The 19,239-nt window shown below is 45.5% G+C and overlaps 1 protein-coding gene across 1 annotated transcript in view; it reads left to right on the forward strand.

Annotated features, from left to right (window-relative positions):
* The first annotated feature begins 1,208 nt into the window (after positions 1-1,208).
* Dnah9 (dynein axonemal heavy chain 9) overlaps positions 1,209-19,239 on the forward strand; it is a 342,434-nt gene continuing 324,403 nt past the window's right edge. Inside the window, exons 1-4 of the mRNA XM_038324554.1 lie at positions 1,209-1,619; positions 9,335-9,531; positions 12,995-13,153; positions 14,376-14,506. Of these exons, the coding sequence (XP_038180482.1) occupies positions 1,209-1,619; positions 9,335-9,531; positions 12,995-13,153; positions 14,376-14,506 (898 nt within the window). The remainder of the gene's footprint in view (positions 1,620-9,334; positions 9,532-12,994; positions 13,154-14,375; positions 14,507-19,239) is intronic.

The raw sequence follows: 19,239 nt of genomic DNA on the forward strand, positions 1-19,239 counted from the left end.
ACCAATGATCAAACACTCTGTATAGACATAATAAAGATCCATTTTCTAATGCAAACATTTCATCACAGAACCCCTGCGTCCCAGCTATTGAGAAATCAATCATTTTAGCTTCTAGGCACTGGTGCTGTCCTGAGGGGGTCTTGTTAAGCCACGCTGCCTTTGATAAGTGCCACTCTGTTAATGTTCCTTTGAAGCCTATTGTAAGCATCCACTTTACTAAGAAACCCTGCAGTCCCTGGGAGGTAATACAATCAGATTGGAGGTGCAAAGAGGAGATTCTTGCAGACCTGCCTGCCTCATGCTGAGCATCCATTTCCCTGGTACCCACACACCTTCCCCATTACTCACACATGCCTACGAAGGCCCAAACTCTCGATTCTGATCACGCAGAAAGAGGGAGCCTGGGAGAAGTAATAATTTCCCTGGTCAGGAAGGGATGCTTAGCATGCCGCATATTTACAAGTGCTTTGGTACATTTAAGAACTGACCTGCGGCCACTCCCGCAGAATCACATCACCCAGCACAGCTGCCCTTTTGGCAGATGAAAGCGTAGGCAGAGCAAGGTACTGGAGAATATTTTTACAATAATTTATTATAAATGTTTGAAGCAGAGACATCCGAAATAGTTACTTGCCACTCGCACCTATATAATTGTAAATTTAAATGAAACAATAAAGCCCCAAGTCTCACCAACAGATTGCACGTCTCTGTAAGCCTATAATTGTTTTTTTGGGGGGGGAACCCTCGGGGAACCCTCCCCCAGACAGTACTCTCCTAAAGTTTTAAGTTATCACCTTTGAAAAAGAAACTTATACTGTATTCAACTTTCTTACACTCGTGGTATTATGATTTGGCATTGGGAGTAACTTTTTAAATAATATATTTAGGATAGGGTAAGAGATGTGTGTTGTTTGTGTATGGAGGCGTCTGAAGACTTTAGTCTGACCTTAGACAAAGGAATCCCACGCAAGCCTTTGCCTTGCTTTCTTCTGCACACCTCCAGTCATTCTACCAGACCATCCTGGAAGTGGGAACCTCCACCAGTTTCCGAGCAACCGCGACGCGACCCCGCCCCTTCCCAGCCCCTGCCTACCTTATTAACTTAGTGGGGCGGAGCTAGAGTCCAGTACCCAATATAAGGAGAGCAGAGGCGGGAGAAGTTGGCATCCCCCGTCGCTAGGGAAACGGACGCGGCAGCAGGCAGCGCGATGCCCGGCTTGGAGGAGTCAGCCTCTCCGGCGGAGACCGGGGATGAGGAGCCCGGTGACCCGAGGCTGCGGCTCCTGGGGGCTTTCGTGACTCGGAGTCTGCGTCCAGTCGCGGGTGCTTGGGAGCGCTGCGCGGGCACAGCCGACGTGGAACGGCTGCTGCAAGCCTTCCTGGATCACGGTGCTGCCGTGGAGCCGCGGCCGCTGCTGGTGGTGCAGCCTGGGCCCGGGGGCCTGACAGTACGACCCTGCCTGGACGCAGGACCGGAGACCGGCCCAACTCACACCAAGGGACTTTTTTTTATGCGCACCAGGCCAGAACCTCCGGGAAGTCACAGCCTCCGCGGCGCGGTGCTCTGCGGAGACCTGCCTGCTATGCCTCTGGAACACCTAGCCCCCCTGCTCTCCGAGGTGAGGGTGGGTGGGTGGCCCCTTGCTAGCAGAGGCTGGCGGGGGTGCGCATGAGGGGCGGAGTCAGAGCCAAAAAGGTGGGGCGACAATGCAGGGGAGGGAGAGTGGGAGGGGTCACAGTCAGAGGGCGGAGGCAAGGGGTGGAGTTTGAAAGAAAGTGGTGTGAGGTTGGAGCACAGTCTGGGAGGGAGTGGAAGGGTTTAGCTGCAAGGAAACCAAAACCCTGGTGAACTGTAAGGTAAACGCTGGAGGGGCAAGTCTAGGTGGAGGCCTTGCCACAGTAAGAATCAGCCTTGGGTCAGGGTCTTGCTTCAAGAGGAAGCCAGAGTGTCAAGTGCCAAGTCCTGGCAACTTTGTAAATCAAAAGGCGAGAGCTAAGGATAGGAAGTGGTGGTGGTGGTGGTGGTGGTGGTGTGTGTGTGTGTGGGGGGGGGGGGGGCGGGGCTGGTATTTCAAGTGAGTCTGCTAGGTGGAAGAAGCTGGAGTACTTTAAACATTCTTTTCCTTAGCAGAGGACTTTAGAGGGAGGCGGTCTGGTTTTGATTTTTATGTCATTTATTTGCCATGCAATCATTTACAAAGGTTGAGTATCAGTTTGGAAATGGCCAGCTGGCTTTGGGAAGGGTTTGTCCCTGCCCTGGGAAAAGGGACATGGATGGAGCCTCTAGCTCTCAGAGAATTTGCACAATCCAGGAGAGATTCTTGCTCCCCTTTAGACCTTCCCAAGTGGAAGAAAACTTCCTGCTAGTGGGACACATGTGCTTCTGGAGGCTGGTCCTCCCCAGGTCCAGTCAGTTGTGAAATTAGCATATGGAGATACTAGCTGTGTGATCCGTGCCCTGGAAATGACACAGGAATAGAAAATAAGTTCTCATCCATGAGATGCTTTCCTTAAAAGGCACAAACACACGCACTTTTGAACCTATTGGTAGATCCAGGACCTGGATGTTCCTTGCCACATCTAATGTTACCTCCCTAGTTGAAGGAGAATTCCAAGGAGGAACATGATGGATGGGCAATCTCTCAGGACCAGGAAAGCTAGACTTGCAATAACTTCCCTAATGTTTTTAAATTGAATGTTCTTATCACCGTATTATGTTTAGACACCTTCTGTACAGAAGGCCACCTATGGGTCACATCCCCTAGTGAAGGGTGATAGGAAGTGTCATTGGCTTCAGAGGAAAGAAAGATTCATGTAGTCTAAGATGTTGCCTTGATCTTAGTGTTGCATTGACTCCTGAGCAGGGAGTGGCAGTTAAGAGTCATATTGTTCTTGCAAAAGATCCATGTCAGGAAGCTCACAACCACCTGTATGTAGTTCTAGCTCCGGGGGATTTGATGCTCCCTTCTGTAGGTATCTGAAGTCATGTGTGCACATGCACTCACATAGATGCACACAGATATTTAATCTTAAAAACTAAATTAATCCTTTTTTAAAGGTTCAGAGATGAGGCATGTACTAGAATATGCAGAGTGCTTGAACACAACTCTGAATTGTGCAATCATGAGGAAGCACGATCCAGTAAGCAAAGTTTATTTTAGGGGCTGCAGAGATGACTTGATGCTTACAGAAGTACACTTCTAGAACCAGAGTTTTGTTCACTACTCCCAAGTCAGGCAGCTTACAATAGCCTGAAACTCCAGCTTCAGAGGACCTGACACCTTCTGTGCTTCATGAGCACCTACACACATGTGGCATACGTGCACACAGACCCACATGTATGTGCATAAAATAAAGAGACAACTTACTTTTTAAAAGATTCCTTTTTTATTTCTTGAGGCAGAGTCTCATGTAGCCCAGGCTGGCCTCTGATGTACTATGGAATTAAGGATGACCTTTAACTCCTGATCCTCCTGCTTCCACCTTTCAGGTGCTTAAGAGTATAGGGACAGGGCACCAAATACCTACCTGATTTTTTTTAAATTTAGATTGGAGACACAACTACTCAGTCAAAGGATAAATTAATGAATGATGTAACATTTATACAGTGAAATAATGTAAGGTTGTTCAAAGGAATTACCAAAGCAGAATACTCTTTAAAGTATTATTTTTACAGCCGGGCGGTGGTGGCGCATGCCTTTAATCCCAGCACTCAGGAGGCAGAGGCAGGCGGATCTCTGAGTTCGAGGCCAGCCTCGTCTACAAGAGCTAGTTCCAGGACAGGCTCTAGAAACTACAGGGAAACCCTGTCTCGAAAAACCAAAAAAAAAAAAAAAAGTATTATTTTTACTTTGGAAGAAAAACACATAAAATTCACCCCCCCCCCAGGAGTTTCTAACTGTTCAGTACAATGTTGCCAGACACAAACACCTCCAGATCTCCCCTACCCAACGTGGTTGAAACTACACTCACCAAACAACACCCATGTCCCTGTCCTCAGACCCATCAAACAGTAGTCTACAATTTGTCTTCAGAAATTTGAATACTCTAGGTGTAGTGGTTTTAATAGGAATGACCCCCATAGACTCATGTTTGAATGTTTGGCCCAGAGGGAGTGGCACTATCAGGAGGTGTGGCCTTGTTGGAAGAATTGTGTCACTCTGGGGATAGACTTTGAGATCTCATATGCTCATGCTATGCCCAGTATAGGAGACAGCCTCCTTTTTCTACTTGTGGATCAAGATGTAGAACTTTTAGCTCCTTCTCCAGCACCATGTCTGCCTGCATGCCACCATGAAGATAACGGACTGAACCATAAGCCAGTCCCAATTAAATCTTTTCCTTTATAGGATTTGCCATGGTCATGGTGTCTCTTCACAGCAGTAGAAACTATGCAAATGGAGTCATGTAGCATCTGTCTCTTTGTGGCTCTCACTGTTTCTTATGATTTGACAATTGTTATTCCAGTGATTAAAAGGTCCACCAATCACTTGGCCTCTGGGTTCCCTGAGTCTTTCTCCTCCAGTCCCCCTACACTTTCTGATCCGGTGCACCCCCTGATCAGTGCCTCTGATTTTCCATCTTGCTCTCTCCCATGCCTTGACCACAACAGTGTCTGGACTCAGCTGGGACTTCAATCCATTGCCTTTGCAATGTCTCTTGGCCACAACAGGGCACTTGTTCCTTGCCCAGCTTGAGAGGCAGAACCACCAATTATCGTTGTCATTCTACTGGATCATTTCACTTAGCCAGTGTCCTCATGGCTCTCATTGCTGTCACACACAACAAATATTATTTTCTTTTGTTAAAGCCAAATAGTATTATACTGTATTTGTATAGCAATTTTTTTCAATTATTCTTTCCATCATATTGGCTTGTGGACATGTCTAGGAGGTGTTTTCTTAATCACTGATTGATGTGGGAAGGTCCAGCTCACTGTGGATGATAGCACCTCTGGGCAGGTAGCCCTAGCGTCTATAAGAAAGCAGGTTGGTGTGGTCTTGTTTGAGATAGTGTGTCACTGTGGGGGTGGACTTTGAGGTCTCCTATGCTCACGCTACACCCAGTGTGGTTACAGTTGCTTCTGTATGCCACCTGAAGATAATGAACTAATTACACCTCTGAAAATGTAAGCTAGCCCCCTTTAAATGTTTTCCTTTATAGGTCTTACCATGGTCATGATGTCTCTTCACCGTGAAAAGACCTAACTATGACAATGTGTGTGTTCCCATGTGTGTGGAAGCCAGAGGACAACCTTGGGTGTTACTCTCTCGTTCACCTCCTTTGAAGCAAGGCATCTCACTGGCCTGGGAAGTAGCTACCCAGTGAACTAGACTGGCTGACCAGGAAGCCTTGGAGCCCCTCCCCCAAATTCCCTGGCACTGGAATTACCAATGTAGTCCACCACATGTAGCGCTTTTATGGGTTTTGGAGATTGGATTCAGCTGAGTCTTCATGCTTGCAAAGCAGGCGCTTTCACAACTGAGCTATCTCTGCACCCTTAGAAGATGTTTTGAGATGATGTCTACCCTGGGTATCCCAGGCTATCCTTGAACCCATGATTCCCTTCTGTCTCCGCCTGTGGCACGACATCTGGCTATTATTCTCTTTAAATCGTTCTTGGAATGTGTCCTCCTGCTCGCCTAGCCTTACCTGTCTCCCCAGGCTTTTCCTCCCATGCTCCCTAGAAGAGGAGAGTAGTATTTTCAGTGGCGTCTGCTGGTCCACATCAAGCGGCTGTAATCAGTGCCAATCCCACTGGCACTGTGGATGGCTCATGGTTCATCTCTGCTCCCCAGAGGCACATTCTTCCTTTGGCTCCCAGGACCCCAATCTTTCAGTTGTTTCACACAGTCAGGATATGCCTCCTCGGTGTCTGCTGACGGCGCCTCCCCTCTTCCCAGCTTCCTAACATCAGGACCCTCTGTTCTCACTCCTCGGGTATCTTCCTTTGTATATAAGCTCCCTTTACTTTGGAACTCTGATTCAGTTTCAAAATGTGCCAAACTACCTGTGTCTGACTCCTTCCAGCTCTGTTGTTTGCAACCTTAACTCCTTAACCCCCAACCTGCCTGTCAGGTTTACCCAGCTTGCCACCCAGAATCTCCTTCTTGAAATACAACAGATGCATCAAATCCCTGGCATCCATATGCAAGCTGCTCACTCCCCTCAGGGGCTTCACCCTTATCCTTTCTCACATCCCATGATATAATGACATTCATTCTTCTGTGGGCACTTAAGGATCAATTGAGATTCAGTCTCTGCCTTGGAGATCCTACGAAAATCCTTTTCTTGTTCAGCCTTCTGCCCTGAGTTCAACATAAATGTGACTGAACTTAGCTTGTGATTTTGTTGTTGTTCCTGAACTCTCTGCTCAAATGTCTGTCTCTGCTCAAAACATGTTTCCAGAACAACCAGGCAAGAACTGTCTATTTTGAAGCCATCCTCTCTGAATCCATTTTTTTTCTTTCCATGATTTCCTGGGCCTGTTACCTGACCAGCACACCCCTGTCTGTGTGGCATTTCCATTGTATGAGCTGCCATAGTGTAATGGGAAGTGGCTATCAGTGAGCTGCAAAGAACACTGAACCTTCAAGAGCAGCCTCCTTCGGGAGCTCACATGGCCACTTGGGCTTTCTTTCCCTGTAAGTTCTCTCTGGGTAAAGGGTCAACTCCTCCAAAAGATGGATGTGCAAGAGTCATCTTCTCTTCCATGAAAAGTTGGGACAAAGGTTGGGCCTTACCCCCATTCCTCTCTCAATGTGGGTAAGGGCCCCCAAAGACAAGCTGTGTTGGGTGGCCCGAATCAGCTTATTTTCACCCTCGAGATGGAGTCGTGATTCTCAAGGCAGCTCTTTTTTAGATGCCTATTCACACGCCCATAGGGTGTACAATCATCTTTACCGACCCTGATTTATTTCCCTTTTCTTTGTCTTGTGGGGTTATTTCCATCATCTTGTATTCATCCTGATGATGAGGGAGGGGTTGATGTCTCAGGTGATGGAGACAGTATAACACTGTGACTCCTAATGCAGCAGATGGTATGGACAGTCTTCACTAGCCATGTCTCCCAGTGAGAGGAGCAGGTCACCCTACCAAACAAGACCGCATGGAGCTGACTTTGAGATGAGAGTGAACCAGGGACTATGGGGGGCATACTTTATCATGTCAAGATAGAGTGATGCCCCTGGTTTCAGTGGGAGGATGTGATTGGCTTATTGTTGTTGTTGTTAATAATTCCTGGGGCTAGTAAGGAAACCTCCCAGTAAGGGCTACCACTAGTACCTGACTCCTCTTGGTGAGGAAAACTATTTAGCTTGGAGAATATTCTCCAAGGAACAGATGAGATGGAAAATCATAGGAAGGCATTGGAGGCTTTCCTGATTTCCCCCAGAGGTCAAGGCAACATGTAACTTTGTGGACCAGTCTTAAAGTCTTGCAGTACAGTGACCTGAAGCAGAACATGTATTCAGCTCTGAGAATGGTTTCTCCTCTTCCTCCTCTCCTTCCCCTTTCCTTCTTCCCCCTCCTTCCACTCCTTCCCACTCCCTTGCCTCTCTGTCCTCCCTTCTTCCTTCTCTCCCTACATTTCCTTTCCCACTCTTCCTTTGTTTTTTCTCTTCTTTAGTTTTTTAATTTATGATCGTTTTAAACATATATTATCAACATATGCCCCTATTCCTTCTCTTGTTCTTCTCTCACTCCTACTGACCCCTTCTCCCTAAACAGTCTGTGTATCTGTGCATCTGTATGCTATCTTGTGCAAGTGGTCATAGCTACTGTGTGTTCAGGATTGCCAGAGTCATGCCATATCCAGAAGGCAACATTTTATTCCTTTCTCTCCCTGTCCCCTGGTGCTACCATGCCATCCCTAGAAGACAGCATTTTATATCCTAATGCCCCGTTCCCTGGCACTGCCATGCCATACCCAGAAGACAGTGTTTTATTCCTTCCTGCCCCATTGCCTGATGCTCAAAGTCCAGCTGTCCTCTCATCTACAGTGTCCCCTAGACCTTGGATCAGGTGGTGGAGATGTTCCACCTAGACCTGAGCACTCAGCCGCCCTTTATTTAGTACCTTGATGGGTTCTGATTCTCTGCGTCCATTGCCAAACGAGGCTTCTCTGTCTATGGCTAAGGCTACACTAGCTTGTGGATATTTAGAAGGTAGAGTCTCAGTTATTTTTCTACTCCTGTAAAGAGACACCACAATCAAGGCAATGTATAGAAGTAAGAGCTAATGGGAGAGCCACACTTTTAATCCCAGCACTTTGGAGGCAGAGCTAGGCAGATCTTTGTGAGTTCAAGGCCAACCTAGTCTACAAGAGCTAGTTCCAGGCTCCAAAGCTACAGAGAAGCCATGTCTCGAACAACCTAAATAAAATAAATAAATAGTTAATGGGGGCTTACAGTTCCAGAGGGTTAGAGTCCATGACCATCATGGCGTGGAGCATGGCAGTAAGTAGGAATGGCGCTGGAGCAGTAGTTGAGAGCTAACGGTGGCAGAGATAGCGCACCTGGAGTGGCACAAGTCTTCTGAAACCTAAGAACCCACCTCCAGTGACACACCTCCTCCAGCAAGGTCACACCCACCCCAAAGAGTTCTACCAGTGGGAACCAAGTATTCAAACCTGAGCCTACAGGGCTATTCTCCTTCAAAAACCACCACACAGGCCATGTGTAACAACATATATATTTATCAGAACCCCAGTAGCAGATTCTTGCATAGGGCCAACATCCTCCTCAACCATGGCCTTTTCACCTGGTTTACAATTCCACCCGTGTTCTCCCACCTATGGAGTGGGCCTCAGTTCCAGTGAAGAAGCAATTGGCTATAAACACAACAGTCATGTTACTACTCCACCAATATGTGTATTTTGTCTGGTCGGTGTTCTGATACATAGTAGTGTCTACATCTAGGTTGCATTATTGATAACGTTTCTTCTCCCAACTGCTTACATAGTACCTTCCAGCACTGTCTAGCTCAATTCCGGTTTGATTTCTCTATATCCTTTATCCAAAGTGTGTGTTGTCTTTAGCAGTGGGATCTTACTGTCTAGTTTTAGTGAGCAGCCCAAACCAGTGACAATAGACTATACTAATTTGAGTACCTTTGGGGGTTCCTTGGCCAGGAACTCATTGGGAGATATCCCATGCCTGGTACAAGGAGTTTTGGTTTAATAACCCATGACTTTTAGAAGCAATATTATCCAGTCAGGCAGAATAGTTCTATTCAAGCTCTTGTTTTTCTTTCTATTGAGACAAGGTCTCACATTGTGGCACCGGCTGGCTTGAATTTACAATTCTCTTGCTTTCTTGGTGTGTCTCTGTTTCAGGTCATTATCCCTGTCTTAGCCAATGAAAAGAACCATCTAGGCTGGCCCCACATGGTGTGTCAAGACATCGGGTATCATGCCCACTCCCTGCAGTGTGATCTCCTGGTAATCCTTGAACACATGAAGGGGAGAACCCTGCTGCCTCTTCCAGTTGGCTCAGAAAAAGTGGAATTCATGGATGGCCACGGTGAGCCAGTGTAAGTACCATCAGCCTGTAGGCCTTGGTGATGGATGGGAGCTGTTCTGACTGAGCATTTCTCCCAAGGCCTTTCCTCTTCCTGACCTGACAAGTCTCAATTCACACACAAGCCCACTGTTGACTCTGTCAGCCAATGTCCTTGGGCTGTGTGTCCACACTGACTGTGTCTCTTGCCTAGCTATAGTGCTTGAGGTCCCCTAAGGTTCTCTCAGCGATGTGGTCTTTTCCTCTACCCCAATCACCTCAGGCGTGAGAGCAACCGTGGCAGGTTCAGTGTCCTCAGGATGTGGCTCGTGGCTGGATGATACCTAATCCAGCAGCTATGCAGCCTCTACCTACATCTTCCGGGAACCATGCCATAGAATTAACTTTCAGGCTTGTATTACTGTTCCAGCCTCTGTTCCTCGGTCACCACAGACTTTTCAGACCTGAGGATTTTATCTCCCTTAAATCCAGGCAAACCTAGCTCCACTGGAGAGTCCATGCCTCTTGCCCCTAGTGGGCATTAGAATTCTAACCTCCTTTGATTATGTTGGTTTTTGTCTATTTATTTGAGACAGGCTCTCATTCTATAGTCTAAGCCTTCCTAGAACTTTCTATATAATACAACCTGGCCTCAGACTCAAGATCTCCTGCCTCAACCACTAGCCCAGGGCTAAGCTAACTGGCCTGTGCACTACACCAGATCCTCTGCTTTATAATGTTATGTCTCCCATCGGCTTCCTCTTAACTAGTCCAGCTTTGATGTTCCTTTGTCTTTGTGTCCAGCGGTATTTTCCTCCCTCCAATCCAGTCGATGTATGTTTTCCTATATTTTTACCCACCCTTTCTATGTGTTTGTGGCCATAGGTCTCCTTCTTGAATGAGAGTTGTCTGCCATATTGCCAGGTTTCTCTCAATATGTGACTGTCATTGTGTTTATTCAGGAGCCATGATATATCTGAAGAATAAAAAGTGCCTGCAACTACAGCATACTTCTTAGTACTTTTATTTGAAAAATGATTGTATAGCTATATACAATTTGAAGGAGCATCCCCGTTAACTGGAAAGCTTATTGTAGTTTAATAAAAATATCCAATTTTCAAAATAAATACTATTAATCTCCCCCTTTATCTCAGTTTCTTTATACCATACCTTAATAATATTCAGCTCTTGTATATAATTCCTTGCTGAGTTTGTCTCCTTTTGTTTAACTTTGATAATTTCCCCGAAGGCTGCATCATTTGAGGGAGGAGAGCATTTTCTTTTAATGTCTTTCATAATCACTTGTGCTGCATCATTTCTAAGCAAATATGAATTTCACATTAAGTTCAGGTGAGTTCTTCTTGTGAAAAATGTCATCTATGAATTTCCTGTCTCCATCACTATGGTACTGCTACCTAGTATATACAGTGTTCAGGTAAGATTCTGAACAGCAGACAATTTTTATTTCAATTTATTTAAAATGAAATTGTATTTATTATTATTGTGGTGTCTGAGGATGTGTATGGTGTGTGTGTGTGTGTGTGTGTGTGTGTGTGTGTGTGTGTGTGTGTGTATGTGTGTTCCATGCAAACATGTGGAGACCAGAAGACACTTTCAGGAGTAAGTTCTCTCCTCCACCCCCGAGTTCTAGCGACAGAGCATAGGCCATCACATTTGTGTGGCAGGTGTTTTTGAAACAAACTCATCTCATCTGTTCTATTTAAATTTTAATCCTTTGTCATCATATCTAAGTCTTTTAAAACAAAACAATGTGTTTGAAAGGGGATGTTTGGGAGCCCGTTCTTTGCTGAAAACCTGAAGCCAGGATGGAATTGTCCTGGCATCCAGAGCTGCGGATGAGGATGGTTACATCTGCTGGAGGAGTATGTAACCCATTTGTCCTTGCTATAGCGTTAGGACTCACAACAAAGCAAGGGAGGCCTGGGGCGGTAGATGTGGCAAACTCTCTCCTGGAAGATCTGGTCAGTTGTAAGCTGCTAGGCTATGCAGGGAGCCTGTCCTCTGATGAGTCAAAAGCAGAGGATTGGGTGGCCAACTCAATGCTTCATGCATTGACAGGATTTTATGCTATTTGAAGTTTTTAAACCAGTGTTCAGAATATTGATGGGCCCCTGGCTGTACAAATAATGTTGAATGAACACAAGAATAAACATACTTCCCTAGAAAATGATTTATACAATTGACTTGCTGATGGAAGTCTATTAGTTGAGGGGAATGGTTAAGAATTCATAGGTTAGAGACCATGGAGAGGCCTCTCTTAGTAAAATGTTAGTAAAATGTCTGGCACGCAAGCATGGGTACCTGAGTTCAGATCCCCAGCACCCGCAAAACAGTGTGCATGACATCATGTACCTGTCAGCCCCACACTGGGGGGATAAGTGAGTTGGAGACAAGTGGACCCCTATAGATCATTGAAGATGGAAGTCACAACATAATCCCACACCATTTCAGTTTTATGAATAATAAAAGGGTTATTTATTTAAGGGAAGAACTTAAAGATCACTGTCCTAGATAACAGTCCTTAGATAGGCAGGGAAAACTGAGCTGAATGCTGGGAGAAAAAAGGACAGAGTCAGAAGATGCTATGGAGCCACCACCAGAGTCAGAGATGCTGAAACTTTTCCGGTAGGCCACGACCTCGTGGTGATATACAGTTTAATAGAAATGGGTTAAGTTAAGATGAAAGAGTTATCCAATAAGAAGCTAGAACTAATGGGCCAAGCAGTGATTTAATGAATATAGTTTCTGTGTGATTATTTCAGTTCTGGGCGGCCGGGACTAACAAGCGGCCTGCTGCTACAGATCACTGGCCAGCCAACCTCATCCAAGTTCAGTGAGAGCTTCTGTATCAGAAAGTACGGGGAAGGATTGTCCACAGAGACACTGGATATCAGTCTCAGTCTCCACATTCATGTGCATGGACAAGGCACCAACACTACATCATACTACACACACACACAACTTAAAAACCAAAGGATTCACACGTTAGGTGGAGTTAAGTTCTCCTTTAGAGAACACCCAGATTATTTCTTGAATTGATTTGAGTTTGTTCCCTGAGGGGTTGTATATTGGTGGTTTGTGACCCAATGTTGCTCTGTTGGAAGGTGGAGGGACCCTTAAGACTTGGAACTTAGTATAGGACAATTAGGTCATCGGGAGGACTGCCCTTGGAGAAGACTAATGTAAACCCTCCAGAACAGCCTGTTATAAAAAGGTAAAGTTAGCCTCCCTTCCTGCTTTTTTTTTTTACTTTTCCTGTTGCCTTGTGAATCTCCATGCATATATTACCACCACAGTACCACCCACAGTGTGTCCTGACACACTGGGACTTCAGATCTTCCCAATCACGAGCTAAATGAACATCTTTGTACGGTTTCCAGTCTCTGGAATTTTGCTATCTCAACTGGGGATGGGCGAATGCAACCAGGCTCAAATTATTTTCGCACACAGTAAGAGATGTCTTTTGTCTGTTGCAGCTTGGATACCATAGACAAGTCGATTGTCTATGCCATTGAGTCTGCAGTGATCAAATGGAGCCACCAAGTCCAGGTGGTACTCAAGAAAGAGTCTTCCCAGCCACTCTTACAAGGGGGCAATCCCACCCCCAGGGTGGAGCTGGAGTTCTGGAAGAGCAGGTAGGCAGGGAGGCGCATGCTCAGATACTTGGAGAGGAGTAATGACAGAAGAGAAGACAGGGATGACCTGCTGGAGCCGCCACTGGATATGATTCCACCTCCAAATGTTTCTCATCCTCCCTAGGGCTGACGACTGGGTGTCTTAGGAGCAGTATGTTTCTTTTTTTGTGGAATGGAAGATGAATTCTTTCCCTGAGGCTCAGGAGCTGCCCTTCCTTTCCTGGGGCACTGTCAGTTCTTTGGAAGAATCTTTTACTACATGCATATAGTTAAGTCAAGACTTAAAATAGCTTTTGTCCTCTTTTTAAGAACTTTTTTTTATCTTGTATGTACGAATGTTTTGTCTGCATATATGTATAGGAACCACAGTTGCCCAGTCCCCTAAAACTGGAGTTACAGATGGTTGTGAGTCACTATGTGGGTGTTGGAAACCAAACCTGGATCCCCTGCAAGAGCAGCCAGCTCTCTTAACTACGGAGCCATCTCTCAAGCCCCGACTCTCAATACTTTTATTCTAAATTCTGTTCCCTTCTCTTGGATAGCCAAGGTTAGATGTTTACTTCTGTAAGGACCTGAAAAGGAGAAGGGATTTTGGCTTTTGGCTGCAGAACTGCCTGTCCTAGGTCACAGTTTGTCTTTAGCAGTCACTGGGTCTTGGTCCCATGGGGTGACCAGATGTGCCTAACTCTTGCACCTGTCTGCTTCCCTCCCACCCTCCTTGCTTTTGCTCCTATTTATCATTGTGCTGGTGCAGACAGGCTGATGATGGGGGCAGATGTTCCTGACCCTACTACATAGGGTGTTTGTGTCATAGGACAAGCTGTCCTATAGGGCTCCAGATCCCTTTGCACCACCATCCTGAGAAGCCCATCGTGTCCCCCGATTTCTAACCATTTACTGACTTATGATGAGGCCCTTCTCAAGAAGTCCCACTTTAACGATGCTTCTGTTTCCCTGCCCCAACCTTGCTGCAAGAGCTAATGACCTCCAGCTGCCAAGCTTTTAGGCCACCAGCTGGCCCACTGTTTCCTGGAGCCTTTCCTGTGAGCCTTTGTTCCTGACTCAGGATTTTACCCGTACTGTTCTGAAACAGATGCCTGGCTCTTGGGGAGGGAGCTCAATCTGTGCAGGCACCGGAGGCAGGGCTACCCTCTGCCTTCAGCAGGGTGGGGCATCACAGTGTGACGTTTCCTGATACTCAGCCTGCTCTGTGGTATTGCAGGTGCGAGGACCTGGAACACATTTATAGTCAACTGATGACAATGAAGGTGAGAGGCATGGCTGGACTCCTGGACAAGCTTCAGAGCAGCTACCTGCCAGCGTTCAGAGCCATGTTCAGAGACGTTGAAGCAGGTGAGGACCAGCGAGCGTTTCCACAAACCTGTTGGACTCAGCGTTTTTTCCTTAGCGCTGTGTCTACTCTCTCTTCCTAACGTCAGAATTTTCATATCCTTATCACCTTCTTATCTGGCACAGGATAGCGGGGTGACAGGAATGCCACTTCTGGAAGCAACTGTGTTTGTGGGTCAGCTGCCTTGTGACCTTAGATAAAACAAACAACCTCTCTGTGGTTGGAACTCTGGCTCTGGTGCAGCAGCTTCCTTGCCTCCCTCAGCCCCTGTGAGATAATCTAGACGGAAGAATGTTATTAGTTCCAACACACTACGAAGACGCACTGTGGCAGAGGTGGCATCTCACCTCTGGAGATCAGGTCCCTTCGTCCTTGGCATCTTGAGGAATCTCTGTTCTGTTTCTAGCACCATTCTGCCTTGTCTGTTTAGATAGGACTACAATTTCCTGTCCCTCTGAGTACCAGACAAGATCAGCCTTTATCAAAATTGCATAGCTGCCAAGGCCTATGATGAGATGTTGACACATTTTTCCCAGGGCTCCCTCTTCCCTCATTGGTGTGGTCCGCCCCACCCCTGGTTTCCTACTAAACCACCTCCCTGTTCTTAGTACTACAGGTCAGAATGTGCTTTTAAAGGTATTTTCAACTTTGTATGAATTAAACTTAATCTAAACAGTGATTTTCAAATGCTTTCTTCTCCTTGAGCTTTCTTTAAAGACTCTACCCCCATGTATGTCCAAAATAGAAACCTAATCCAGGTCTACTTGTTCTGTTGACGAGGGTAGTGTCCTAATATCCAGAGCTCTTAGCTGACCTGTCCTCTTACTCTCTCCTTCTGCCCTGGAGAATAAAGGAGTTAGTGCTGTGGTATCTTTTTTCTTTCTTTGTGTGTCTCTTTCTTGTTGTTTTTTAAGGCAGCACCTTGCTGTGCAATTCAGGCTGGCCTTGAACTTAGTCTGTAGCCCAGGCTGGCCTTGAACTCTAGATTCTCCTGAGGCAGACTCCTAAGTGTTAGACTACAGGCCTGAGCTCCTGAGCTACCACACCCAGCTTCAGTGCTGGGGTTTCTGAGGGAAGCTAAGTAACAAAGAAGGACTGTTGTAAGGAGTCTTGAGGCTTCCCTGGCCCCTCAAGCCACTGCAGTGGCTACTGGGCTAGCAGCTAAAGCTACCTTGGAACCAGATGTCTGTTGAGGTGTCAGTTCACCCTTTCTCCAGAGGCGCTGTGTCTTAGGGGTATTATGTGCGCTCACAGTCTGAGCTCCAGCTGAAATACATAGGCATCACTGACATTTGCCGTGTTGTTCCATTGTGGATTTGATGGATGAACGAACAGTGTTTTATAAACTGACCCGAAAGATGCTCTGTTTGGGCAGATGACACCAGCTTTCTACTTGGGGTTGAAATAAGACTTGATTTTATACATCTGTGGACTGACAGTCTTAGACTCAACTTTTTAATTTTGTTCATACTGAATACGTACAGATTTCTGTCTTGTCATTATATCCTAAACAACACAGTACACATCTTTCTACACAGGATTTATATTCTGCTAGTTAGCATGAGTGGACTAGAGGTGATTTCAAGGATGCAGGACAGCCAGTCATGCTGTGTACCTATAAATCTCAGTCCTAGGAGGCTGAGGCAGGAAGATCTCAAGTTTGAGGCCATCCTTGACTATATCTGAGACTCTCGTCTCAGAAAAATAGAAAGCAACAATAAAAATAATACAGTATTGTGTGACTAGATTATGCCCAAACACACTGCTTTATACACAGAGATTGAACATGTATAGCTCTGGTATCAGCATGAGGCCGTGGAACAGATTCCCCCGTGGGAACTGTTACGATTTTATGTAGGTTAAAGTGGAAGATAATGTAGAGAACTACAGGGGAAGCAGTGCTATAGACACATAGAATATGTGCAGATGCCTGACGTTTAGAGCTCATCTAACAGCATGATGGGAGAGTGTCTTGCACATTGGTTATTCCGTGCCTGTCTGTCACACTAGTAGATTAGGAAACTCATTGTTCACATACACTGATGGTTGTAAAGGATTCGTTTCTCTAGGCAAGCATTTAAAATGCTTCTTTCCCAGTCAACTGTATGCTGGGAGTGATATTCAGAAAAAAAAAACAGCACTATGATGGTGTCAAACATATAGCAAGGCAACAGCAGAAGTCCTTTAAATATGGGAATCAATTCCCATGACGAGAGAAGAAGAAATTTTGATTAGAGGGGATAGGAAGAACCTTGGTCAGAAAATTTGGCAGAGTCTACAAGAATAAAAAGATTTTAAAGGCTACTGATTGGTTCTTATCATTTCTGATCTAATTTCAGAACATCTGGCGTTCTTGATGCTGAGTAGATACAGTGGATGTATTACTCTTATTCGTCACAGTCAGGCAGTTCATTGGCTCTATATGGACTAAAGCAGGATGAAGGAAAAGGAGTATCCATGGGTGTGAGCTCAGTTCAGAGAACTAAAGAATAGAGAGAGAATGGATGAAATGTGGGGAAAAAAAGATGATTGGACTTTGAATTGGTTGGAAGCTAAGATACTTGAGAAACAGGAGGTGGAACGGACCATCCCCTTGGGGGCAAGAATGTCTGATTACGGAGTTCTCTTCCTGGTCATTAGCAGGAATGATTGACACCAGACAACCTGGTTTCCAATTGTCTTGGTGTATCTGTACTGCCCTAACAGCCACCAAGGCCATTTAGTCTTCAATATTTTGGAAGTGAAGAAGATCTAGACCATGACCAAGGAGATTCAGTTGTCTGGTGAGGGTTGCGCCCCTTCTGCAGGACAGCACTTGGCTGCTGCATCCTGTAGGGGGAGAAGTGCTGTCTTCACATATGGAAGTGGAAGGCAAGTTAGCAGAATGCTCCAAGAAGCCTTTAATCCTAGCTGTAAGGGAGGAGCCTCCATTGCCTAATGGCTCTTACCAGCCCCTCTAGTTAATTCCTCTCGTTGACCATAAGTTTTCAACACTTGATTTTTTGGGGGGGAGGGGGCGGGATGGGCACAATGAAGACACAGCTCTAAGCAGAGATGTCTGGGAAAGAAGGCTACACTGTGCTACCCTGGAGCCACTGACGACTCTCTTAGATGCATCTTTCTTAATTTCTTATCCCTGCTTCCCATGGAGCACTCAGATAAGCTAAGCCAGTAGCTTGGAACTGGCCGTAGTGACTCTACTGTGAATGTTTATACCACAGTTTAACAAATGGACACAAAAGGCATTTTCCCTTAGAGTTTGATGTCAAAGGTTTACCAGAAAATGCCTACATATGTCAGTCAGCCCTCCATATCTGATTATTCAATTAATGGAGATAAAAGTTTAAATAAATAAATAGAGTATAATAACATAAAACTAGACAAATTCTAATACAGACAGGCAGAGAGATGGTTCAGTGGTAAAGTCACTTTCTCTATAAGCATCAACATGCAAGTTCAAGCCCTGGCACCCACATAAATGCCGACCATAGATTGAGTACCTCTAAACCCAGCATTGTGGAGTAGAACATGGCAGAGCCTAAGATGTTTCTGGTCAACCATCCTAGTTGAAAGGAAAACTTGCAGTCTGGTGAGGTACCTCGTCTCAAGGAGGACAGCGGTGGTTCATATAGTAGTACATCAGACATCCGTCTCTAGTCTCGCTCGCATGAATCTATGTTTGCACAACACACACTCACATGCACATGAACACACATACACACATACACACATTCACAAATGTACTAATACAATATGGAATATCCGATTTCAAGCTATAGTAATAAACAGGACTGGAATAAAAACAGACATGTAGAACAGAACAAAACAGAAAAAACAAACACATACATAATTACATAATTACAGCCATGTCTTGTTGACAAAGGATCCCAAAAATACACACTGGAGGAAAGAGCATCGTTAACAAATGGTGCTGGGGAAACTAAATGTCTATATGTAAGTAGACTCATATTTATTACTCTGCACAAGGATCAACTGTATATGGATCAAAGACCTACACTCAAGCTGCTAGAAGACATAGGCAGGACTTTATAGGATGCGGGTGTGGGAAAGGACTATGAAAAGGAAGCCCACAGAGGGAAAAAATATATGAAGGAGGAGGAGGAGGAAGAGAAAGAGGAAGAGGAGGAAGAGGAGGCAGAGAAGAAGGAGGAGGGGTGGGGAGGAGGAGGAGGAAGAGGAGGAAGAAGACAAAGAAGAAGGAAGAGGAGGAGGAGGAGGAGGAAGAAAAAGAAGAAGAAGAGGAGGAGGAGGAGGAGGAGGAGGAGGAGGAGGAGAAGGAAGAGGAAAAGGAAGAAGAAGAAGAAGAACTCTGAAAAGCAAATAATCCCATTAAAACTGAGCTCCAGATCTGAACAATGACTTCTGAAAAGAAACATAAAATGGCTAAGAAATCTTTAAAGGTGTTCAACATCTTTAACAATTAGGAAAATACAAAATAAAACTACTTTGAAATTCCATCTCACCCCAGAGCGACAAAGATCAACAAAATAACCAAAAACAAGAGCTGCAGAGTATATGGGGAAAGAGATACCCTTATTGCAAACCATGGCAGCCGCTCCAGAAACCACTGTGGAAAACTTTGTAAAAAGCTAAAATGAAACAGGCCGTATGGCCTAGCTATGCTATCCTTGCCGTATGCCCAAAGGACTTGACATCCTACTCCACAGGTGCATGCCATGTTCATTGCTGCTCTAGTCACAATGGTTAGGAGATG

The sequence above is a fragment of the Arvicola amphibius genome, chromosome 4 (assembly GCF_903992535.2).
Source record: "Arvicola amphibius chromosome 4, mArvAmp1.2, whole genome shotgun sequence".
In the NCBI taxonomy this organism is placed as follows: Eukaryota; Metazoa; Chordata; class Mammalia; order Rodentia; family Cricetidae; genus Arvicola; species Arvicola amphibius.